Source organism: Bubalus kerabau, chromosome 5 (assembly GCF_029407905.1).
Source record: "Bubalus kerabau isolate K-KA32 ecotype Philippines breed swamp buffalo chromosome 5, PCC_UOA_SB_1v2, whole genome shotgun sequence".
Classification (NCBI taxonomy): Eukaryota; Metazoa; Chordata; class Mammalia; order Artiodactyla; family Bovidae; genus Bubalus; species Bubalus kerabau.
The window spans coordinates 75,115,646-75,142,221 of record NC_073628.1 but is presented as its reverse complement, the minus strand read 5'-3'; the positions used below and the strand labels follow the sequence as shown (position 1 = coordinate 75,142,221).

Sequence of the window (26,576 nt, the reverse complement as noted above, 5' to 3'; positions counted from 1 at the left end):
TATTAATTAACTGGGAACATATAGTTATTAAACAGCAACTTAAGAGATTCATGATATTTAGAGAATCTATCACTAAAATAGGTTCCCCAGTAGGGACATCAGATCTACTCTATAAAAACATCACAGTGATTTTAAACCTAGCTGTAAGAGAGATCCAATACTTGTAAAAATTTGTGCCAGCATCTTAAAAAAAAAAAAAAAAACACTTTATTTCATTAAATCTAAAGTATTAGGCTCTTCTCTAAACAGTTCCTTTATTTTATTAACATGCTTTACAATTTTCTCACCAAAGGTGAATACATTATTTTTTTAACTTTTAATTGGAGGATAATTGCTTTACAATGTTTTCTGCCATACATCAACATGAATCAGCCATAGGTATACATATGCCTGGCGTGCTGCAGGTCGTGGGGTCACAAAGAGATGGACATGACTCAGTGACTGAACAATAGCAATATATATATTGCCTCGCTCTTATTATTTAGTTGTCTACTTATTTTTTCTTTTCTCCCTCTATATCTTTTAACTTTATTTAAATGCCTCTAATAAAGAATAAATTAAGAACAAACTATTATAGTAGAAAGCATGACAAATCAGAAAATTAGTGAAGTAGGAGAATGATTAGAAACCTCCTCATTTTATATCAAAAAATTATTTTTCCTAATTTATAAAATCTCTTAACTGAAGTATAAGTTGGCGTGTTATCTCATACTTCTGCAAGTCTATTGGTGGATATAGATGACTGAGTTACGCTACATTTATTAAGGTAAATCTTAAAAATCTCCCAAGAGTCAATCAAAGGGAATGATAAGTAGCACAGAGAGAAACTGCCTTACATTTTTCCTTTGTAGAATTAATTTGGGGCACTTTAACCAATGTTTACTAACTGTTTGGTGAGCCAGAGATTAGTCTAAATGTTGGTGGACCAAAAATGAACAAGCTACAATGCTTACTCTGAAAAATCTCACCATCTAGAAAATGGAAAGAATCTTCAACAAATAAGTACATACAAATACATATCCTGTAAAGAGTACTTTAACAAAAATAAAATATCTGAAATAGTTTGGGTACAAAGAAGTTAGTCATCAATTTTTCATGGAAAAAAAAAGGAAAGTCTTCTCAGAAGTCTCATTCTAAAAATTAAGCTCAATTTTGTTCTCATATAAATATTATCAATAACTCTAAATTATTATAAATGTGACTGATATAAATAAGTTTCAATAAATTATATAATCCAAATGCTAACGTATATAAATTTCATAATATTTACCTTCACAATTACTTGATATTGTTGTCTGCCTAAGTAACCTCTCCATCGTTTCTGAATAATTGTTGCTACTCTGTGTAAATACCTAGGTAGAAAATATGCTTATTAGTATGCTTTCATTGAAACAATGATATATTTTCAGTTTCTGCCTAGAACATTCCTTTCCACATATTCAAGAAATCAAACTCAAAGCTAAGTTTATGTGTACTTTTAAAGACAGTATGGAGGTTGCCCAAAAAACTAAAAATATAAACACCATATGATCCAGCAATCCATTCCTGGGTATATATCTGAAGAAAACAACAACACTAATTTAAAAAGATACATGCACCCTAATATTCATAGCAGTATTATTTACAGTTACCAAGATATGAAAGCAACCTATCAAAAGATGAATGGATAGAGAAGATACTATATATTTTACATACAAACATGCGCACACTAGAATATTGCTCAGCTATAAAAAAGAATGAAATTTTGCCATTTTCAACAACATGGATGGAACTGGAGAGTATTATACTTAGGGAAATTAGTAAGACAGAGAAAGCCAAATACTATATATTATCACTTATACATAAAATCTAAAAAATAAAACAAGCTAGTGAAAATTAAAAATAAAAGCAAAAAAAGAATTTCAGACATAGAGAATGAACTAATCAGTGGGGAGAAGGAAGAGGGGGAATAGACAGGGGTAGGGAATTAAGAGGTAATACTATGTATAAAATAAATAAGCTACAGAGATAAAACTACAGCACAGGGAATATACCCAGTGTTTTATGACTACGTGCTGTGCTTAGTTGCTCAGTTGTGTACGACTCTTTGCGAACCCATGGACTGAAGCCCACCAGGCTCCTTTGTCCATGGGGATTCTCCAAGCAAGAATACTGGAATGGGATGCCGTGCCCTCCTCCAGGGGATCTTCCCAACCCAGGGATCGAATGCAACTTTCCCGCATTGCAGGTGGATTCTTTAACTTCTGAGCCACCAGGATGGAATATAATCTATAAAAATTTTGCATCACTATGAAACTAATTGAGTAAATTACTTAAAAAAATAAATCAAAAGTAAATTAAGAAGAAGAATACAATGAAAGACTATAAAACAGGTCACAGTGACATGTTGACAAATAAGCCAGGCAATATTGATGTGAATCACTACAAGTACTTTGAAATAATTCTTGAAGTCAAGAAACACTTTCCTTTTTCGTACTCATGTTACTCAGTCTATCCCCAGTAATGTCATTTTAGTCTGTTGGATTAAAAAATCTTCTGCTGTCATGTTCCTATTTGGCATAGTGGCCGAAAGAGAAACCTCATCTCCTGCTTTTATTTCCATGTCTGGCTCCTACCAGTTAATATAAGAAAGACCACAGTATAACCCCTAGCTCATCAGCTGACTTATAATGGGCTAGTCATATTCTTTCTCCACCTCATCAAGGGCAATATTTTTCAGAATTGATGAGAAACTGAAGGAAATTTGAGCACTGAAGAAAAAGTGGAAACAGTTAAGATAGGGATCAACTTTGGTCTCTCTGTAGTCAGAATGGTATCATTTTGGCACCATTTGTCTTTATTTACCAACATGCTGGAGAGGATTGGAATAGTTTCTGTTTTGTTTCGTTTTGCTCTGTTTTTCTTTCTTACCAGTCAATAAATTCATTGCTATAAAAATAGGTTCAGTCATTTGTCACATCCTATGGAACCTGCAGAAAATAATCTGATCAAGTATACTTATAACATTGAGAATTTTCCAGAGATATGGTCAATATCATTTAGTATTTTGATACATAAGAAATAAGGAGCAAAAAGACCTATGTCTTTAAAGGACATCATATAAGTTATTAACTTCATTGCAAGTAAAAAAAAAAAATTTGCAATGAGAACTACATGAATAAATTACATTTTCTAAGGAGTATATTTTTATGGTATATCTGAGGTTTCCATGGCAAAATCAATATACCTGATATATGCTCGAACTTGACATCCTCGAAACCAGCTCTGGATTTTAATTGCTGCATCATTCTCCTTTTTTCGAAATATATCCACAACACTAAAAACAAATTTTTTTAAAGCATTTCATTAGTAACTAATATAATTATAAAGCAAATCAACCTGTTAAACTTAATTTTTAATTTCTTCAAAAAGGATAATTATAATTCAAATATTATTTTAAATGAAATTAAAATGCTAAATTGGAGAAGGAAATGGCAACCCACTCCAGTATTCTTACCTGGAGAATCCCATGGACAGTGAAGCTTAGCGGCCTACAGTCCATGGAGTCGCAAAGAGTCGGACACGACTAAAGCTACTTAGTACAAAATGCTAAATAAAGAAAATATTTCAAAAACAATGAGCTATGTTTAAAAAATTAGCCTTTCTCTGAGAGACCATGTGTTTTCAATAGCTTTACTTTTTTTATTTTTATAATCATCTATTTGCAACTAATTAATTTGCCAGTGGTGTTTATAAGGAAATTTAGAAAGCAATGTGCTATTTTGTCATTATTTTTAAACATAATTATTTGAATTTATTTTTTTAAATGCCACTACACATATCACGCAAGATTAAAATCCTCACATATTTCACTCACTGCATCAGTTAAATGAATTGCCTCTAAGTAAAATGAATTCATCATTTTGCCTGTTCTGGATAGAGTTCTGAGAAGGTCTACTTCAATTAGGGAGCCAGGGGGCAGGGTCATAGGCCTCATAAAGAGACAAGAAATTCAGTCTTTAGATTTTACTGACTTACAAGGAAGAAAAAGTTTTACTCAAGACAGATCTCCATCTTAATTTTTTCAGTCATTACAATTCTCTCCCCATCCCCATACAAGGAAGAAAAAGTTTTACTCAAGACAGATCTCCATCTTAATTTTTTCAGTCATTACAATTCTCTCCCCATCCCCATTTGATAAGGTCCTATTGCTTATGGAAATTACTATGAAACACAGAGTAATTTCTCTCCTGTAACATTGGCTGGCAAAAAATTAGCACTCTGTCTACTGAATAAATAAAGAATTGTTAGTCACTTACTTTTCACTTTTAAAAAAATTCTCTCAAAAATTCTCTCAAGAATTCTCTCAAGATTATTTTTTCATTTTCATTGCTAGATTAAATATATAGATTTCATTGAAAATGAAAGCGTTAATTGTTCAGTCGTGTATGACTCTTTGAGACCCCATGGACTGTAGCTCACAAGGCTCCTCTGTCCATGGGATTCTCCAGGCAAGAACACTGGAATGGGTAGCCATTCCCTTCTCCAGGGGATCTTCCCGACCCAGGGATCGAACCTGGGTCTTCTGCATTGCAGGTGGATTCTTTACCATCTGAGCCACCAGAGAAGCCCAATAAGTTCAGACAATTAGAACAAAAACAGAATGGAAAAAAAAGAATACTTCAAACAATACTATGAAGTTGACTGAGAAAGAAAATGGCAATTAAACCATCAGGGACAAAGAGTTAAAGAAACAAGCAGAAGGATTATCTGTCTACTAGATAACAAGGAAATAGAGTTATCTAGAAAGCCTAATTGAAAAGAATTTACAAAAGCAGAGAAAGGAACAAAAATTACGCATCAAGTCAGTGACCCAGATGTTGAAAATAGTAGTGAAAAATTATACAAATCAGTGTAAGGGTTACTAGAAGTAAAGCATAAACTGTAAAACCTACACAAGAGAATAGTCACTCTACCAGATCAAGAAAGGCACCGAGATAAGACTACTGTTGTTGTTGCTGCTGCTGTTGTTGTTTAGTCACTAAGTCGTGTCCAACTCTTTGTGACCCTCATAGACTGTAGCCCTCCAGGCTCCTTGGTCCAAGGGATTTCCCAGGCAAGAATACTGGAGTGGGTTGACATTTTCTTCTCCAGGGGATCTTCCCAACTCAAGGTTAGAACCTCCATCTCCTTGCAATAAAATTTACTGGACATAATTGTGTGATGACATGCTAGACAATTAGGAGTAGAAGAAAAGAAAGTTTGGCTCCAGAGACATAATGGATATAATTCCCTGGTTTTTGGCCACACAGTAAGTGGGATCCTAGTTCCCCAACGAGCAATCAAACCTATGCCCGCTGCATTAGAAGCGTGGAGTCTTACCCACTGAACCAACAGGGAAGTCCCAAAGAATGTCATTGCTAACACTCAACTTTTGTCTTCTCAGAGCTGCTTCCTCTAGGGGACTGCATGCCACCTGCCACATTGAATCTCTGTGAAGAATGCCGCTTGCAAACTCCCTGACTATCTTTCAGGGTATGGACATCCACCCCATTTTAGGATGACAGAGCTGCTGAGGACTCAACAGGAGCCTGCATGCTCTTAGAAACTTGAAGCCTGGGGTGATAATAGATAAAAGACAGCCAGATGTCTGAACAACTCGGTTAAAAGAAATAAAGAGAATAATAATATCCTGTGCATGCTAAGTTGCTTCAGTCGTGTCCGACTCTTTGCGACCCTATGATCTACAGCTCTCCAGGCTCCTCTGTCCATGAGATTCTCCAGGCAAGAATACTGGAACAGGATGCCATGTCCTCCTCCAAAGGATCTTCCAGACCCAGGGATCGAACCTGCATCTTTTGTGTCTCCTACAATGGCAGGCGGGTTCTTTACCATTAGTGCCACCTGGGAAGTCCAATAATGTCTTAAATAAATTAATACTTCATGTGCCAGCACTATTCCAACGATTTTACATACCACTGAGTTAACTCATACATAATTCCTTTCAACACCTCAATGGAGTAAATAAGCATGCCCATTTGACAGAGGAAGATACTGAGGCACAGGTAAGTGTAGTGATATGCCCAAGGTCACATATTGGTTGGTGTCAGAGTCAAGTGTTGATTCTAGGTAATCTGGCTCTTGAGGCTGCATTCCTAACCATCACTGTCCCTAAAGGGGAAGAGGAATGATAAGAACAGGAGAAGGGAGGGAAGTAAAAAGGAATAAAAAGCAAGAAAGAAAAGGCAAGAGGCAAAAATGCATGTAAGCCTTTTCCAAATATAATATTGAAATTTCGTGGCATAAAATAGCACCAATCTCCTTAAAATTATAAAATAAACTAAAAGATGAAGATGTGGAAAAACACCAAAAAAAACCCAAAAATTTCTCACTCATGAGAATGTAGTACAATAGCTTGCTCCTTGGAAGAAAAGTTATGACAAATCTAGACAGCATACTAAAAAGCAGAGACATTACTTTTCTGACAAAGGTCCATATAGTCAGAGCTATGGTTTTTTCAGTAGTCCTGTACAGATGTGAGGGTTGGACCATAAAGAAGACTGGGCGCTAAAGAACTGATGCTTTCAAACCGTGGTGCTGGAGAAGACTCTTGAGAGTCCCTTGGACTGCAAGAAGATCAAACCAGTCAAGCCTAAAGGAAATCAACCCTGAATATTCATTGGAAGGACTAATGCTAAAGCTCCAATACTTTGGCCACCTGATGAGAAGAGCTGACTCATTGGAAAAGACTGATGCTGGGAAAGAATGATGGCAAGAGAAGGGGATGACAGAGGATAAGATGGTTGAATGGCATTATTGACTCAATGGGCATGAGTTTGAGCAAATTCAAGAGACAGTGAAGGACAGGGAAGCCTGGCATGCTGCAGGCCATGGGGTTGCAAAGTGTCAGACATGACTGAGTAACTGAACAACAAGGCACTCATGTATGTGGCCAAAAAGAAACAATTTGGTCTTTGAACACATACAGAAAACTTTCACCTACACAAGTTGAAAGTCACAAAACTTCAGAAATGTTTGTTAGAGCTGCACACATATACACATGGTAGTAAAATTATAATGAAATGATGAAAATATAAATCTCAGGACAGACATGGAGCAATTTCTAAGACCTGTTGTGTCTTCATACACTGGGAATTCCATAACAGGAAAACAAAAGACCTTGTGCTATTGTTACTACATCTGAAAGAAAGAAAAAAAAAAAGAAGCAGAAACTTTGAAAAAAATAAACACAACTGAAGAACAGCAAAAGACAGCCAATTTACAGAAAAGAAAATACAAGCAACTTTCACTTTAGAAGCCCTTGACCTGGGTTCTAGGTATATTTTCACTTTGAAACCTATATATAACAAACCCATCTTGTAAATGCCAATGTACATTTCAGGAAAAATTATATTGAAACAAACACTTCCTTAGAGTTTCAGAAAATGTTCCTTTAGTCAAAAAGCTGAAGGGAAGCATTGATGAATGGTTTCCAATGTTAAATTTTACTGTGAAATGTCATCACTTTTCCAAAAAATGTAAGCACATTATATTTTGTTCTGAACAGTGAAGTGGTTAATGTTACTTCCACAAAATATGTTCATTTTCTGCTCCTTTAAGGCAATGTGAAAGAGGAAGTATTACCTTTATATAAAAAGGTATTTATTTATAGAATTTTGGTACAACATACATAGAAAAACACATAAAAGATTGAAGTAACCAACAAATGGCATCGAAGTGTCTTTAATAAAGTGCATTTAGAAAACTTTTTTAAAAAGGCACAAGAAGATACTTAAGATGACTCAGGAAATTCATTTTTATGATTTATCATTGTACTATTAAAATTACAGAAACAACCAAAATAACCAATAGATATAGTATAGTCAGTCAGTTAGCTCAGTTCAGTCGCTCAGTTGTGTCCGACTCTTTGCGACCCCATGAATCGCAGCAGGCCAGGCCTCCCTGTCCATCACCAACTCCTGAAGTTCACCCAAATCCACGTCCATCAAGTCGGTGATGCCATCCAGCCATCTCATCCTCTGTCATCCCCTTCTCCTCTTGCCCCCAATCCCTCCCAGCATGAGTCTTTTCCAATGAGTCAACTCTTTGCATGAGGTGGCCAAACTACTGGAGTTTCAGCTTTAGCATCATTCCTTCCACTGAACGACCAGGACTGATCTCCTTTAGGATGGACTGGTTGGATCTCCTTGCAGTCCAAGGAACTCTCAAGAGTCTTCTCCAACACCACAGTTCAAAAGCATCAATTCTTCGGCGCTCAGCCTTCTTCACAGTCCAACTCTCACATCCATACATGACCACTGGAAAAATCATAGACTTGACTAGACGAACCTTTGTTGGCAAAGTAATGTCTCTGCTTTTCAACGTGCTGTCTAGGTTGGTCGTAACTTTGCTTCCAAGGAGAAAGTGTCTTTTACTTTCATGGCTGCAATCACCATCTGCAGTGATTTTGGAGCCCAAAAAAATAAAGTCTGACACTGTTTCCACTGTTTCCCCATCTGTTTCCCATGAAGTGATGGGACCGAATGCCATGATCTTCATTTTCTGAATGTTGAGCTTTAAGCCAACGTTTTCACTCTCCTCTTTCACTTCATCAAGAGGGTCTTTAGTTCCTCTTCACTTTCTGCCATAAGGATGGTGTCATCTGCATATCTGAGGTTATTAATATTTCTCCTGGCAATCTTGATTCCAGATTGTGCTTCGTCCAGCCCAGCATTTCTCATGATGTACTCTGCATATAAGTTAAATAAACAGGGTGACAATATACAGCCTTGACGTACTCCTTTTCCTATTTGGAACCAGTCTGTTGTTCCATGTCCAGTTCTAACTGTTGCTTCCTGACCTGCATACAGATTTCTCAAGAGGCAGGTCGGGTGATCTGGTATTCCCATCTCTTGAAGAATTTTCCAGTTTCTTGTGATCCACACAGTCAAAGGCTTTGGCATAGTCAATAAAGCAGAAATAGATGTTTTTCTGGAACTCTCTTGCTTTTTCCATGACCCAACAGATGTTGGCAATTTGATCTCTGGTTCCTCTGCCTTTTCTAAAACCAGCTTGAACATCTGGAAGTTCACGGTTCATGTATTGCTGAAGCCTGGCTTGGAGAATTTTAAGCATTACTTTACTAGCATGTGTGATGAGTGCAATTGTGCAGTAGTTTGAGCATTCTTTGGTATTGCCTTTCTTTGGGATTGGAATGAAAACTGACCTTTTCCAGTCCTGTGGCCACTGCTGAGTTTTCCAAACTTGCTGGCATATTGAGTGCAGCACTTTCACAGCATCATCTTTCAGGATTTGAAATAGCTCAACTGGAATTCCATCACCTCCACTAGCTTTGTTCGTAGTGATCCTTTCTAAGGCCCACTTGACTTCACATTCCAGGATATCTGGCTCTAGGTGAGTGATCACACCATCACACCAAGTGATCACACCAAGTGATTATCTTGGTCGTGATACATCCATAAAATGGAACAGTGTTTATCCTTGAGGTTTCCAAGTGGCTCAGTGGTAAAGAATCTACCTGCCAATGTAGGAGATGCAAGAGATATGTTCCCCTGGAGTAGGAAATGGCAACCCACTGCAGTATTTTTGCTTGGAAAATTCCATGGAGAGAGGAGCCCGGCAGGCTATAGTCCATGGGGTTGCAAAGAGTTGGAAGTGACTGAGCACACACACATTTTGTCCTGATAAAAATTAAGTGGCTCAGTATGTCTTCACATAGACACAACATGTAATGTGAAAACAAAGGAAGATACAGCATAGTGTAATATGATCCCATACTTATAGAAAACAATTTAAACTATATTAATACGGGAATGTATACACAAAGTCTTACTTTGAACACAGTTATTAAAAGTGATTGCCTTTAGGAACTAAAATTTGAAAGGAGAAATTTATTAATCTCTGAATTTAGCAAATCATTTTATAAGAGTTGTATAATATTTTCAAATTTTTAAAATTTTAATTTGTATTGAAATAAACATAATCCTTTAGAAAAATACAAATACATTTCAATGTTAAGGAAAGTATTAGACATATCTAGGCATTAAAAACTAAGGAACTTGCCTATTTAATATAACATGAACCACAGCCTAACCTAGTCAAAATGTTAGGATATTTGCCAGCTCTTTAGCTTTGTACAAAGACCTTAGCTTAAACTGTGCCACTTACTGGCTGGGTTTACCTTAAGCAAGCTTTTTAATCCAAAATTTTCCTCTGTAAAATTTCAATAATAGCAGTCATGAGTATGTTTGCAGGCATATCATAAAGAACTTGAAAGACTGATAAATAATGTGTTTTCAATAAACAATAATGATAATTATTACATTATTATACAATAGTGGGCATCTATGTAGATTGCAGTAAGAAAAAAATATACCAGTCTGTCAATATCTTATTAATCAAAAAATATTTACTATCTATAAATTATGTATACATTAGTATGGTATTTATTACTGAATAAATTTGATGTGTAACATTTTGCTAAGTTTAAGTTATAAAGCTTATTACATAGATACATTTACATATTATAATATGATTGATGATATAGCAGTATTTATCACATTGCATGATTATAGTACAATATTAGTCTATATTCATTATATGCTTTTGATCTGGATGGCTTACTCACTACTCTTTTTGAGTTTGTACCCGTAAACACCATCATTCTTAGCCACCGCCTTTTTCTGGTAACCACCATTTTCACCTCTTTTTTATACGTCTAATTTTTTTAGATTCCATATATAAGTGATCTAATACAGTACTTGTCCTTCTGTCTGACTTATTTCAAGTAGCATAATGTGCTCAAGGTCCATCCATGTTGTCACAAATGGGAAGATATTTTTCTTATGACTGAACAATATCCCACTGTGTATAATACCATATCTTTTTTACCCATTCATTCATTTATGGGTATTTGAACTGTTTCCCTATTTTGGCTATTATGAATAGTGCTGCATTAAGTGTGGCGTTCATATATACTGTCAAAAATCCTGTAGTCATTTCTTTTAGCTTATACCCAGAAGTGGAATAGCTGGATCATATGGTAGATCTATTTTTAATTTTTTGAGGAAACTTTACATTGTTTGCCACACTGGTTGGGCCAATTTACATTCCCACCAACAACATATAAGGGTTCTCTTCTCACCACAGACTTGACAGCATCTGTTGTCTCTTGCCTTCTTGATGATAGCCATTTTAACAGATGGGAGATGAGGATATCTCATGGTGGTTTTTATTTGCATTTGCCTTATGATTAGCGATGTTAAACATCTTTTCATGTGTTCATTGGCCACTTCGGTGTCTTCTTTAGAGAAACGACTATTTAGTTCTTCTGCCCATTTTTTAATTGGACTGTTTGCCTTTCTGTTATAAGCCCCTGTTGAATACATGATTTGCAAAATTTGTCTCCCATTCTGTAGGTTCTTTTTAATTGTTTATGATGCTGTACAGAAGTTTTTGAATTTGATATAGTTGCATTTATGGATTTTTTTTCTTTGTTGTTTATGATTTTGGCATCATGCTCAAAAAATTACTGCCAAGACCAGTATCGATGAGCTTTATCTCTGTTTTATTCTAGTTTTACAGTATCAGATCTTGTATTTAACTCTTTAATCCATCTTGAGTTAACGTTTGTGAGTGTTGTGAGATAGGGGTCCAATTTCACTGCTCTTCATGTGTTTCTCCAGTTTTCCCACCATCATTTATTGAAAAGACTTCGCTTTCCCACCGAGTATTCCTGGCTCACTTTTCAAATATTAGATGACCATATATGATGGGATTTAATTTTAGGGTTTCTATTCTGTCCTATCGGAAAAGGCGATGGCACCCCACTTCAGTACTCTTGCCTGGAAAATCCCATGGATGGAGGAGCCTGGTAAGCTGCAGTCCATGGGGTCACGAAGAGTCGGACACGACTGAGTGCCTTCCCTTTCACTTTTCACTTTCATGCATTGGAGAAGGAAATGGCAACCCACTCCATTGTTCTTGCCTGGAGAATCCCAGGGATGGGGGAGCCTGGTGGGCTGCCATCTGTGGGGTCGCACGGAGTCGGACACGACTGAAGCGACTTAGCAGCAGCAGCAGCAGCATTCTGTCCTATTAGTCAATGTGTCTATTTTTGTGCCAGATCAACACTGCTTTTCTTACTATGACTTTCTATTATACTATGAAATCCAGAAGTGTGATACCTCCAGCTTTGGTTCTTTTGTCTCAGGATTGCTTTGGCTACTCAGAGTCTTTGTGGTTCCTCATAAATTTTAGGATTGTTTCTTCTATTTCTGTAAAGAATACCTTTGGTGTTTGGGTGGGGATAGCACTGATTCTGTAGATGGTTTGGCGGTTTTATGGGTATTTTAACATATTACTTACTCCAATCTAAGAATACAGGATGCCTCTCTGTTTGTGTTCCTCATTTTCTTCTAGCAGACTTCTGTAGTTTTCATTGTGCATATCTTTTACTTCCTTGATTAAACTTATCCTATGGGTTTTGATTTTACTGTGAATGAGATTCTATAATTTATTGTTTTTTCAGCTGTTTCATCATTAGTGTAAAGGAATTCAATTGATTTCTGTCTAAATTCAAATCCTACAACTTTACTGAAATTGTTGATTAAGTCAGCAGTTCTTAAGGAATTCTTTGAGATTTTCTATGTATAGTATCAGTTGTTGTTCAGTCATTCAGTCATATCCAACTCTTTGCAGTCCGATGGGCTGCAGCACACCAGGCTTCCCTGTCCATTACCAACTCCTGGAGCTTGCTCAAACTCAAGTCCATTGAGTCAGTGATACCATCCAACGATCTTGTCCTCTGTTATTCCCTTCTCCTCATGCCTTCAACCTTTCACAGCATCAGGGTCTTTTCCAATGAAACAGTTCTTTGCATCAGGTGGCCAAAGTATTGGAGTTTCAGCTTCAGCATCAGTCCTTCCAATGAATGCTGCTGCTGCTAAGTCACTTCAGTCGTGTCTGACTCTGTGCGACCCCATAGACAGCAGCCACAGGCTCTCCCGTCCCTGGGATTTTCCAGGCAAGAACACTGGAGTGGGTTGCCATTTCCTTCTCCAATGCATGAAAGTGAAATGAATATTCAGGACTGATTTCCTTTAAGATTGAATGGTTTGATCTCCTTGCAGTCCAAGAGACTCTCAAGAGTCTTCTCTAATGCCACAGTTCAGGAGCATCAGTTCTTTAATGCTCAGCATTCTTTATGGTCCAACTGTCACATGCATACATGACTACTGGAGAAATCTTACCTTTCACTATATGGATTTGTTGGCAAATAAATGTCTCTGCTTTTTCATATGCTGTCTAGGTTTGTCATAGCTTTTCTTCCAAGGAGCAAACATCTTTTAATTTCATGGCTGCAGTCACCATCTGCAGTGATTTTGGAACCCCCCAAAATAAAGTCTCTCACTGTTTTCATTGTTTCCCCATCTGCCATGAACTGATGGCACAGGATGCCATGATCTTAGTTTTTTGAATGTTGACTTTGAAGCCAGCTTCTTCACTCTCCTTTTTCACCTTCATCAAGAGGCTGTTTAGTTCCTCTTCACTTTCTGCCATAAGGGTGGTGTAATCTGCATATCTGAGGTTATTGATATCTCTCCTGGCAATCTTTTTAACTAATTATTTTAATTGGAGGCCAATAAGAAGCTGAAGTTGAATGGTTCTATGAAGACCTACAAGACCTTTTAGAACTAACACCCAAAAAAGATGTCCTTTTCATTATAGGGGACTGGAATGCAAAAGTAGGAAGTCAAGAAACACCTGAAGTAACAGGCAAATTTGGCCTTGGAATACAGAATGAAGCAGGGCAAAGACTAATAGAGTTTTGCCAAGAAAATGCACTGGTCATAGCAAACACCCTCTTCCAACAACACAAGAGAAGACTCTATACGTGGACATCACCAGATGGTCAACACCGAAATCAGATTCATTATATTCTTTGCAGCCAAAGATGGAGAAGCTCTATACAGTCAGCAAAAACAAGACCAGGAGCTGACTGTGGCTCAGATCATGAACTCCTTATTGCCAAATTCAGACTTAAATTGAAGAAAGTAGGGAAAACCACTAGACCATTCAGGTATGACCTAAATCAAATCCCTTATGATTATACAGTGGAAGTGAGAAATAGATTTAAGGGCCTAGATCTGATAGATACAGTGCCTGATGAACTATGGAATGAGGTTCATGACATTGTACAGGAGACAGGGATCAAGACCATCCCCATGGAAAAGAAATGCAAAAAAGCAAAATGGCTGTCTGGGGAGGCCTTACAAATAGCTGCGAAAAGAAGAGAAGCGAAAAGCAAAGGAGAAAAGGAAAGATATAAACATCTGAAGGCAGAGTTCCAAAGAATAGCAAGAAGAGATAAGAAAGCCTTCTTCACTATCAATGCAAAGAAAGAGAGGAAAACAACAGAATGGGAAAGACTAAGGATCTCTTCAGGAAAATCAGAGATACCAAGGGAACATTTCATGCAAAGATAGGCTCGATAAAGGACAGAAATGATATGGACCTAACAGAAGCAGAAGATATTAAGAAGAGAAGGCAAGAATACACAGAAGAACTGTACAAAAAAGATCTTCACGACCCAGATAATCATGATGGTGTGATCACTCAACTAGAGCCAGACATCCTGGAATGTGAAGTCAAGTGGGCCTTAGAAAGCATCACTACAAACAAAGCTAGTGGAGGTGATAGAATTCCAGTGGAACTATTCAAAATCCTGAAAGATGATGCTGTGAAAGTGCTGCACTCAATATGCCAGCAAATTTGGAAAACTCAGCAGTGGCCACAGGACTGGAAAAGGTCAGTTTTCATTCCAATTCCAAAGAAAGGCAATGCCAAAGAATGCTCAAACTACCACACAATTGCACTCATCTCACATGCTAGTAAAGTAATGCTCAAAATTCTCCAAGCTAGGCTTCAGCAATATGTGAACCATGAACTTCCTGAAGTTCAAGCTGGTTTTAGAAAAGGCAGTTGAAACATGTAAAATATCATTTATGAAACGAGTTGCCAGTCCAGGTTCGATGCACAATGCTGGATGCTTGGGGCTGGTGCACTGGGACGACCCAGAGGGATGGAATGGGGAGGGAGGAGGGAGGAGGGTTCGGGATGGGGAACACATGTATACCTGTGGCGGATTCATTTTGATATTTGGCAAAACTAATACAATTATGTAAAGTTTAAAAATAAAATAAAATTAAAAAAAAAATAAATAAATGAAAAATTAAAAAAAAAAAAATAAACAAAAGAAAAGGCAGAGGAACCAGAGATCAAATTGCCAACATCCGCTGGATCATGGAAAAAGCAAGAGAGTTCCAGAAAAACATCTATTTCTGCTTTATTGACTATGCCAAAGCCTTTGACTGTGTGGATCACAATCAACTGTGGAAAATTCTGAAAGAGATGGGAATACCAGACCACCTGATCTGCCTCTTGAGAAATTTGTATGCAGGTCAGGAAGCAACAGTTAGAACTGGACATGGAACAACAGACTGGTTCCAAATAGGAAAAGGAGTTCATCAAGGCTGTATATTGTCACCCTGTTTATTTAACTTATATGCAGAGTACATCATGAGAAACGCTGGACTGGAAGAAACACAAGCTGGAATCAAGGTTGCAGGGAGAAATATCAATAACCTCAGATATGCAGATGACACCACCCTTATGGCAGAAAGTGAAGAGGAACTCAAAAGCCTCTTGATGAAGGTGAAAGTGGAGAGTGAAAAAGTTGGCTTAAAACTCAACATTCAGAAAACGAAGATCATGGCATCCGGTCCCATCACTTCATGGGAAATAGATGGGGAAACAGTGGAAACAGTGCCAGACTTTATTTTTCTGGGCTCCAAAATCACTGCAGATGGTGACTACAGCCATGAAATTAAAAGACGCTTACTCCTTGGAAGGAAAGATATGACCAACCTAGATAGCATATTCAAAAGCAGAGACATTACTTTGCCAACAAAGGTTCGTCTAGTCAAGGCTATGGTTTTTCCTGTGGTCATGTATGGATGTGAGAGTTGGACTGTGAAGAAGGCTGAGCGCCGAAGAATTGATGCATTTGAACTGTGGTGTTGGAGAAGACTCTTGAGAGTCCCTTGGACTGCAAGGAGATCCAACCAGTCCATTCTAAAGGAGATCAGCCCTGGGATTTCTTTGGAAGGAATGATGCTAAAGCGGAAACTCCAGTACTTTGGCCACCTCATGGGAAGAGTTGACTCACTGGAAAAGACTGTGATGCTGGGAGGGATTGGGGGCAAGAGGAGAAGGGGACGACAGAGGATAGATGGTTGGATGGCATCACTGACTCGACGGACATGAGTCTCAGTGAACTCCGGGAGTTGGTGATGGACAGGGAGGCCTGGCGTGCTGCGATTCATGGGGTTGCAAAGAGTCCAACACAACTGAGCGACTGATCTGATCTGAATTACTTTACAACATTGCAGTGGTTTTTTTCACCATTCATTCACATGAATCAGCCATGGGTGTATATGTGTCCCCCATCCTGAATCCCTCTCCTACCTCCCTCCCCATCCCATCCCTCAGGGACATCCCAGTGCACTGGCCCTGAGCATCCTGTCTCATGCATCAAAGCTGAACTGGCGATCTGTTTCACATATGGTAATATACATGTTTCAATGCTATTTTCTCAAATCGTCGCACCCTCACCTCCTCCCACGAATCCAAAAGTCTGTTCTTTACATCTGTGTCTCTTTTGCTGTCTCACATATAGGGTCATCTTTACCATCTTTCTAAATTCCATATATATGCATTAATATACTTTAGTGGTTTTTTTCTTTCTGACTTACTTCACTCTGTATAATAGGCTCCAGTTTCATTCACTTCATTAGAACTGATTCAAACGCATTCTTTTTATTTTATTTTTTAAATTTATTTAATTGGAGGTTAATTACTTTATAATATTGTAGTGGTTTTTGCCATACATTGACATGAATTAGCCATAGGTATACATGTGTTCCCCATACTGAACCCCTCTCCCACCTCCCTCCCCAACCCATCCCTCAAGGTCATCCCAGTGCACCAGCCCTGAGCACCCTGTCTCATGCATCAAACCTAGACTGGTGATCTATTTCACATATGATAATATACATGTTTCAATGCTATTCTCTCAAATCATCCAACCTTCTCCCTCTCCCACAAAGTCTAAAAGTCTGTTCTTTACATCTCTGTCTCTTTTGCTGTCTTGCATATAGGGTCATCATTACCATCTTTTTAAATTCCATATATATGCCTTAATATACTGTATTGGTGTTTTTCTTTCTCACTTACTTTAGTCTCTATAATAGGCTCCAGTTTCATCCACCTCATTAGAACTGATTCAAATGCATTTTTAATAGCTAAGTAATATTCTATTGTGTATATGTACCATGGCTTTCCTATCCATTCATCTGCTGATGGGCATCTAGGTTGCTTCCATATCCTGGCTATTATAAACAGTGCTGCAGTAAACACTGGGGTACACACGTCTCTTTCAATTCTGGTTTCCTTGGTGTGTATGCCCAGGAGTGGGATTGCTGGGTCGTATGGCAGTTCTATTTCCAGTTTTTTAAGGAATCTCTATACTGTTCTCCATAGTGGCTGTACTAGTTTGCATTCCCACCAACGGTGTAAGAGGGTTCCCTTTTCTCTGCACCCTCTCCAGTATTTATTGTTTGTAGACCTTTGGATAGCAGCCATTCCAACCAGCATGAGATGGAACCTCATTGTGGTTTTTATTTCAAATGCATTCTTTTTAATGGCCGAGTAATATTCCATCATGTATATGTACCACAGCTTTCTTATCCATTCATCTGCTGATGGACATCTAGGTTGCTTCTATGTCCTAGCTATTGTAAACAGTGCTTCAATGAACATTGGGATACATGTATCTCTTTCAATTCTAGTTTCCTCAGTGTGTATGCCCAGCAGTGGGATTGCTGTCTCCCGGCAATCTTGATTCCAGCTTGTGCTTCATCCAGCCCAGCATTTTGCATGATGTACTCTGCATATAAGTTAAATAAGCAGGGTGACAATATACAGCCTTGACATACTCCCTTCCTAATCTGGAACCAGTCGGTTGTTCCGAGTCTGGTTCTAACTATTGCTTTTTAACCTGCAAGCAGATTTCATAGGAGGCAGGTAAGGTGACCTGGTAGCCCCATCTCTTTAAGAATTTTTCACAGTTTGTTGTGATCCACACAAAGACTTTAGCATAGTTAATGAAGCACAAGTAGATGTTTTTCTGGAATTCTCTTGCTTTTCCTATGATCCAGTTGATGTTGGCAATTTGATATCTGGTTCGTCTCCCTTTTCTAAATTCAGCTTGAACATCTAGAAGTTCAAAGTTCATGTACTGTTGTAACTTAGCTGGAGAATTTTCAGCATTACTTTGTTAGCCTGTGAAATGAGTGCAGTTTTGTGGAAGTTTGAGCATTCTTTCAGAGAAGGCAATGGCACCCCCACTCCAGTAGTCTTGCCCGGAAAATCCCATGGACAGAGGAGCCTGGTGGGCTGCAGTCCATGGGGTCGCTAAGAGTCAGACACGACTGAGCGACTTCACTTTCACTTTTCACTTTCATGCATTGGAGAAGGAAATGGCAACCCACTCCAGTGTTCTTGCCTGGAGAATTCCAGGGACGGTGGAGCCTGGTGGGCTGCTATCTATGGGGTAGCACAGAGTTGGACACGACTGAAGCGACTTAGCAGCAGCAACAGCAGAGCATTCTTTGGCATTGCCTTTCTTTGGGATTGGAATGAAAACTGATTTTTCCAGTCCTGTGGCCACTGCGGAGTTTTCCAAGTTTCCTGGCATATTAAATGCAGCATTTTCACAGCATCATCTTTTAGGATTTGGAATAGCTCAGCTGGAATTACATCACCTCCACTAGCTTTGTTCATAGTGATGCTTCCTAGGGCCCACTTGACTTCCAGGATGTCTGGTTCTAGGTGAGTGATCAAACCATCATGGTTATCTGGGTCAGTAAGATCATTTTGTATAGTTCTTTTGTCTATTCTTGTCACCTCTTAATATCATCTACTTCTATCATCCATGCTATTTCTATCATCAGCAAATAATGAGTTTCACTCCTTCCTTTCCAATTTGGATGTCTTTCTTTGTCTTGCCTAATTACTCTAGCTAGAACTTCCAGTACTATACTGAGCAGGAGTGGTAAGATCATTTCCTTGATCTCAATCTTAGAGGAAATATTTTCAATTTCTCTACATTAAGAATAATGTTAGCTGGGTTTGTCATGCATGGGCTATATTATTTTAAGGTATATTCTTTCTATACTCAGTCTTTTAAGGTTTTTTATCATCAAAAGATGTTGTATTCTGTCAAATGCTTTTTCTGAATCTATTGAGATGACCATATGATTTTTGTCTTTCATTTTATTGATATGATGATATATTATATTTACTAATTTGCATATATCAAATAGTCCTTGCATCCCAGTGATATATCCTACTTGGTCATAGTGTCCAAAGTGTTCTTGAATTCAGTTAACTAACATTTTGTTGAGAATTTTTTTCACCTATGTTCATGAGGGATAGTCGTCTACAGTTTTCTTTTCTTGTTGCGTCCTTATCTAGTCTTGGTATCAAAATAATGCTTGCAGAATGAGTTTGGACATGTTCTTCAATATTTTGGAAAAATTTGAGAAGTATTGGTGTTCACATTTTCTTTAAATGTTAGGTAGAATTCTGAAGTGATCCCATCTGATCCTGGAGTTTTCTGTTAGAAGTTTTAAAATTACCAATTCAGTCTCTTTACTCTTTATTGTCTGTTCAGATTCATTTTTTGTTTTTGTTTTTTTTTTTCCTAATTTAATCTTGGTAGGTTGTTTGCTTCTAGAAATGTATCCATTTCTTCTAGGTTGTATAATTTTTGGTGTAGATGCTCAATAGCAGTATCTTTGGATTCTATGTATTTTTGTAGCATCAGTTGTAGTATCTCTTCTTTCATTTCTAAATTTGAGTCCCCTTTTTGTCTAGGTTTGTCAATTTTGCTTATCTTTTTTTGAAGAATCAGTTCTTAATTTTGTTGATCCTTTTTATGGCTTTTGTGGTCTCTAGTTCATTTATTTACATTCTGATCCTTATTTCCTTCTTTCTGCTAACTTTGAACTTAATTTGCTCTTTTTCTAGCTCCTTGAGGAGTAAAGTTTGGTTACTCAATTGAGATGAAATTTCTTAATATATACATTTATTGCTATAAACTTTCCTCTCAGAACTACTTTTGCTGAATCTCACAGTATTTGATATGTTATGTTTTAATTTTCATTTGTTTTGAGACAATTTTTTATTTCCCTTTTGATTTTTCTTTTGATCCAATGGTTGTCTAGAAGTATGTTGTTCATATTTGCAGATCTTCTCACTTTTCTCTTGTTGATTTCTAGCTTCATACTATTGTAGTCAGAGGAGATAGATATGATTTCAATCTTTTAAATTTGCTAAGTTTTTTTTTGTGTGTGGCCTATTATATGATCTATCCTGAAGAATATTCCATGTGCTCTTGAGAAGAATGTGCATTCCACTGCTGTTGGATAGAATGTTCAATATATGTTTAATAAATTCATTCCTTATAAAGTGTTGTTCAATCCCAACATTGCCTTGATTTTCTCTTTGGACAATCTAGCCATTGCTAATAGTGGGGCTTTAAAATCTCTCACACTTTTAGTATTATTGCCTATTATATTGCCTTTCTGAATTTTCTTGTAGCCCAGTGAATTCCTTTATAACACTTATTTTAAATTCTTATTAATTTGTAATATCCCATGCCTTTGGATTTGGCTGCTGGAAAATTGTCATTTAATTTTGTAATATCATGCTACCCTTACTATTTATGGTGGCTGATGAAAAGCATCTCTACTGTTGTAGTTGAGGTAGACTTTCTTATTTTGCATGCTAAGTCACTTCAGATGTGCCCAACCCTTGGCAACACAATTGACCACATAGGGTCCTCTGTCCATGGGATTCTCCAGGCAAGAACGCTGGAGTGGGCTGTCATGCCCTTCTTTTTTATTTTGTCAAGGCTTTATTTACTTTAATTCTAACAGTTCACCAGGTTAATAATTAGGAGTCTTCCTTTTGTTTTCCCAAAGGTAGTGCTATAAACACAAGTTTCTTGTTCTTACTGGCACTGACTTGCCCCTAAGGTTGGGCACATACACATGGCATTGAAACATGTAAAATATCATGTATGAAACGAGTTGCCAGTCCAGGTTCGATGCATGATACTGGATGCTTGGGGCTGGTACACTGGGACGACCCAGAGGGATGGTATGGGGAGGGAGGAGGGAGGAGGGTTCAGGATGGAGAACACATGTATACCTGTGGCAGATTCATTTTGATATTTGGCAAAACTAATACAATTATGTAAAGTTAAAAAAAAAAACAAAACAATACAGCAAAGGTAGTGCAAAGCCTGGAGAGATGTGTGCTTATTATTTGGGACTTTAAGTGTGTCCACAGCTCAGTAGAAGCTCCCTTAATTGTGTGTGTGTGGTGGTGGGGGGAGGGTGTCCCAGAGGTGCATGGTCAGTCTTTTTTCTGCCCAGGGGAAAGACAATGGCTTCCTTCATTTTCTGTCATCTGCTTACCTCCCTTTCTTTTACCTCCCACAGCCACTGAGTGTCCTCAGAGACAACCTGGTGCCTTTAGTTGCAACACAGACAGGACAGACCCCCTACTCACCACCATCATCCTCTACCTCCTCTTCCAGAAAGGTTGGACCAGCTCGCTGACAGATCGGGATCTGCCTTCTCTGCCATGACTCCTCTGCTGCCACCAGATCCAGTGCCACTTCCCTTGCTCTGCCACCTCCTCTGCAGTCCAATCCATGCACTCTCAGGTGCACAGATGGATGGATACCCCAGGTTTTCTAGTATGCTGTGCAGAGGTGCTCTCTTTTTTTTAATTTCTTTTCTTCTTCTGGTAATGTATGTCTGATTAGTTTTAAATCAAAGTGGAGAGAAAAAGGAAGAACCTCTGCTGCCATGACGCTGCCATCACATTTAGCAAGCCATTTAAACCAAAGACATAGTCTGTACTCTCAAACTAACAGAAGTGAAAAATATTTTAACAGTAAAGAAAACCCTGTGAAAAGTGAAATACCATATAGGAAAAGGGAACTATCATGTCAGAAGTAAAGATCTGGAAAATATAAAAGCAGAAAAGGGTTTTTTTTAATGAAATAATCAGTAGGAAAAGATGGGAGTCAAAGGAAGCATTTGAGTAGGTTCTCAGAGGATGCACAGCAATCCTGATCTGTGTATATAAGATATCTTAACATCTGTGCTGTGATATTCCTCAGGTACTTTAAGTCAACAGATCTAAAATAACTCCTCTCATCCTTCCTCCATATACAGCCACCCTCTGTTCTCTTTTCAGTTCAGTTCAGTTCAGTTGCTCAGTCGTGTCCGACTATTGGCGACCCCATGAATCGCAGCATGCCAGGCCTCCCTGTCCATCACCAACTCCCGGAGTTCACTCAAACTCATGTCCATCAAGTCAGTAATGCCATCCAGCCATCTCATCCTCTGTCATCCCCTTCTCCTCCTGCCCCCAATCCCTCCCAGCATCAGACTCTTGTCCAATGAGTCAACTCTTCACATGAGGTGGCCAAAGTATTGGAGTGTCAGCTTTAGCATCAGTCCTTCCAAAGAACACCCAGGACTGATCTCCTTTAGAATGGACTGGTTGGATCTCCTTGCAGTCCAAGGGACTCTCAACAGTCTTCTCCAACGCCACAGTTAAAAAGCATCAATTCTTCGGCGCTCAACCTTCTTCACAGTCCAACTCTCACATCCATACATGACCACAGGAAAAACCACAGCCTTGACCAGATGGACCTTTGTTGGCAAAGTAATGTCTCTGCTTTTCAACATGCTATCTAGGTTGGTCATAACTTTCCTTCCAAGGAGTAAGCGTCTTTTAATTTCATGGCTGCAATCACCATCTGCATTGATTTTGGAGCCCCAAAAAATAAAGTCTGACATTGTTTCCACTGTTTTCCATCTATTTCCCATGAAGTGATGGGACCAGATGCCATGATCTTCGTTTTCTGAATGTTGAGCTTTAAGCCAACTTTTTCTGCAAGCCATTTCTCATGAATGACAATACTATTCAATGAAGTGCTCAGTCAGAAACTGCAAGACCAATTCTCTGCATTAGTTTGTGTCTTCACCTTTTAAAGATTAGCTTCTTGCAAAACCATTGTTTCCTAGGCACTAGTCTTCTACTCTGTTCCATCCTTCCAGTCACTGTTTAAATGGTCTTTCTAAAACCTGAATATAATCAAATCAAAGTCAATTTTTTCATAAAACCCTTTTGTGGCAATCCCACAAAACACCCCAAATCTTCTGAATGACGTCTAAGGTTCTTAGGATGTCATTGTTCATCCACCCGGCCTCAGACTTCATCTCCCATGTCTTCTTTCACCACTTCAGTCCTATGACAGAGCCATTCTACCCCTATAGTTCCCAGAATAGGCCATGTGCTCTCTTGCCTTCAAGCTATCACAAAACTATACCCTGTTCTTGAAATGACTTTTGCAACTACAATTTCCAAAGGGATGTATCTTTATAGTACTCTGAAAGTTCTTCTGTATACTAATCATAATACTTATCTTCTTGAGAGAAAGGCTCACCTTTTATTTTATCTGTATCCTAACATATACTATAGTATCTGATTCATAGGAGAAGCTAAACTAATGTCCATGGAAGGACAGAGAAAGGAAAAAAAGAAGGAAGGAAGGAAGGAAGATAAGATAAGTAATAGCTGAAGTCAAGGCAGAAGGCAAAGTTCTTAACTAGTTTTCAGAGTTCTGTGTACAATACAAAGGGATATTAGATTCCCTGAATATTATCACTGAGGCCTTGGAATCACATATCTCCAAAATGTAATGGTCTTTGGTTCAAAAATATTTATAGTGAAAGATGTCAAACAACGGGAAAAAAACATAAGGCCCAAATAAAAGACATAAGTATTTTACAGTTCCCTAGAAGTTACTGGAAAAGCATCAAGAAGGGAGATCATGATTCAACAGTGTCAAATGCCATGAATCAGTCATGAAAACAAGGCCACTATTTCATGGGGTTTCAGGGTTAGAAGGAATCTTTCATTTTTCTTTTAACATTTTTATCCTAGTCAATATTCTATTCTAGTACAGGAAATAAAAATGTCATTTAGGGCAAAAATAGAGAAGATAAAGTAACACAATGTCTAGTAGAGCAGGCAATTCAAAGAAGACAGAGGGTAAAGAAGATAAGGAAAGAAACATTTATTCAAAAAGGCTGATATAAAGTCAAATTCATGATAATAGATAAAATGGTTTTTCATGGTTATTTAACCCTTTTTACCATTAAACTTTTTTATTGGAATATAACTGCTTTACATTGTTGTGCTCGTTTCTGCTACATGACAACATGAATCAGCTATATGTATACATATATCCCCACCCTCTAGAGCTCCCCTCCCAGCACACCCCCCCATCCCACCCTTCTAAGTCATCACAAAGCATCGAGCTGAGCTCCCTATGCTATATAGTGGCTACTCACTAGCAATTTATTTTATAGATGGTAGTATATATACATCAATACTACTCTCAATTCACCCTACCCTCTCCTTCCCCTGCTTCCATGTCCACAGGTCTGTTCTCTACATCTGTGTCTCTATTCCTGCTCTGCAAATAGGTTATCAGTACCATTTTTCTAGATTCTGTGCCCTTAATATTTCAAATGCCTATAGTAAACCTGGTTGACCCTTGATAATGAGGCTGTTCAGGGCACCAACACCCCACTCAGTCAAAAATCCTATGCATAATCTTACATCAGCCCAAATACCCGCAGTTCAGTCAGTCACTCAGTCATGTCCACCTCTGTGACCCCATGGACTGCAGCACGCCAAGCTTCACTGTCCATCACCAACTCCTGGAGCTTACTCAAACTCATGTCCACTGAGTCGGTGATGCCATCCAACCATCTCATCCTCTGTTGTCCCCTTCTCCTCCCACCTTCAATCATTCCCAGCATTCAAACAATTGGGGATTGTGCATTATTGTAGAATGCATCTGTTGAAAAAAATATCTGAATATAAGTGGACTTGGGTAGTTCAAACCCATGTAGTTCAAAGGTAAACTGTACTCTATTAATGAAATTAATGAAAACATTATTCTCTCCTTCACCAGCAATAAACAGCTGACACCCTTTACAAAGGAGAGAGAAAAAGTATACGGTATACAGATATGCCTAATACTTTTTCAACTAATATATTAGTTTGAGCTTACCCCTTACGTGTAATTATCACACAAGATAAGCAATCACATTATCTGTCTTGAGTTTATGCTTTTTCAACTCTCCCAGTAATAATGTTAACATATAATACTTAGTCAAAAGGAAGATTAAATAATTTCTTTTTGGAGTTATTAAAAATCTCTGGGTTTTTTAAACAGCCATTTAATTAAAAGTATATATATATATATATATACTAATAAGAACTATACATTAAATTAAATTAAAGGGAAATGCTTTGAAATAACTAGTAGTTAGCTTTGTGCTCAATTTTAAGTTATGGGCTGAAATTTGACTTCTACACATTTTTCTGTTGCCATTTTTTAACTGCTTAAAAATGAAATTTACAGATACTTGGGTTACCACTGGGATGCTGCATACTCATACAATATGTCATGAACTGCTAGACATTTTATGTTTAAAATGAAAAATGTGGGTAACACTTTATTTTAATGGTATATTAATTAGTTCCAAATTACAATGAAAATCCTATAGCTGTGAATAAAATATGACATCTACATGAATTTGAAATAAATTTATTATGATCAGTATTATCACAATGAATACTAAATGAATTAATAATGATGAAAGACCAAAAGCATTACCAGGAATCTAATAAAACACTGAGAAAAAGCGGGAAGTTTCCAGTCACTTCATCATCAACTAGAAATAAGTATTACAACCCTGTATAACACTATGTGCATATATATCATTAGTGGCCAGAAAATAACTGACAATAATTAAAAAATGAAAAAAATGTGTGATTAAATATTTTTCCTTAATATGCAAAAAATCTGCATTTTACACATCAAAATACTGTGCTTAGTCTGACCTTAACTATTGAATAAATGCTAGACTAAAAACCCAATACCCTTTGCTTCTCATTGTCATTTAACTTGTAGCTATTTCAGACATTAGGAATAAAATTACAGTATTAGCTGTCAACCCACTCCAGTATTCTTGCCTAGAAAACCCCATGGACAGAGAAGCCTCGTGGGCTACAGTCCATGGGGTCGCAAAGAGTCTCACATGACTGAGCAGCAGGCAAGACATGGCATGGTTATAAGACATATTGATGTCCAAAATGATTATTTTTTCCATATCACTTCACTATTAGGTCTTAAGGATTTCAAACTCCGTAAATGCAGGAATTATGCTTATTTTCTACTTTGGATTCTGATTATTACCTATGTTTCTAATAAAAGGTCAGTTACTACTGGATGATGAGAAATAGGACATTTTAGAAGGTACAAGTTCAATGAATCATAGGTTACAAACACA

The 26,576-nt window shown here is 37.7% G+C and overlaps 2 protein-coding genes across 3 annotated transcripts in view; one reads left to right on the top strand and one right to left on the bottom strand.

The window, feature by feature from the left end:
- Positions 1-26,576, top strand: part of GPATCH2 (G-patch domain containing 2) — a 473,250-nt gene that overhangs the window by 243,003 nt on the left and 203,671 nt on the right. The gene's annotated exons all lie outside the window — the stretch shown is intronic.
- Positions 1-26,576, bottom strand: part of SPATA17 (spermatogenesis associated 17) — a 238,168-nt gene that overhangs the window by 201,826 nt on the left and 9,766 nt on the right. Inside the window, exons 2-3 of the mRNA XM_055583760.1 lie at positions 3,227-3,316; positions 1,271-1,352 (exon numbers count right to left, since the gene is read on the bottom strand). Of these exons, the coding sequence (XP_055439735.1) occupies positions 1,271-1,352; positions 3,227-3,316 (172 nt within the window). The remainder of the gene's footprint in view (positions 1-1,270; positions 1,353-3,226; positions 3,317-26,576) is intronic.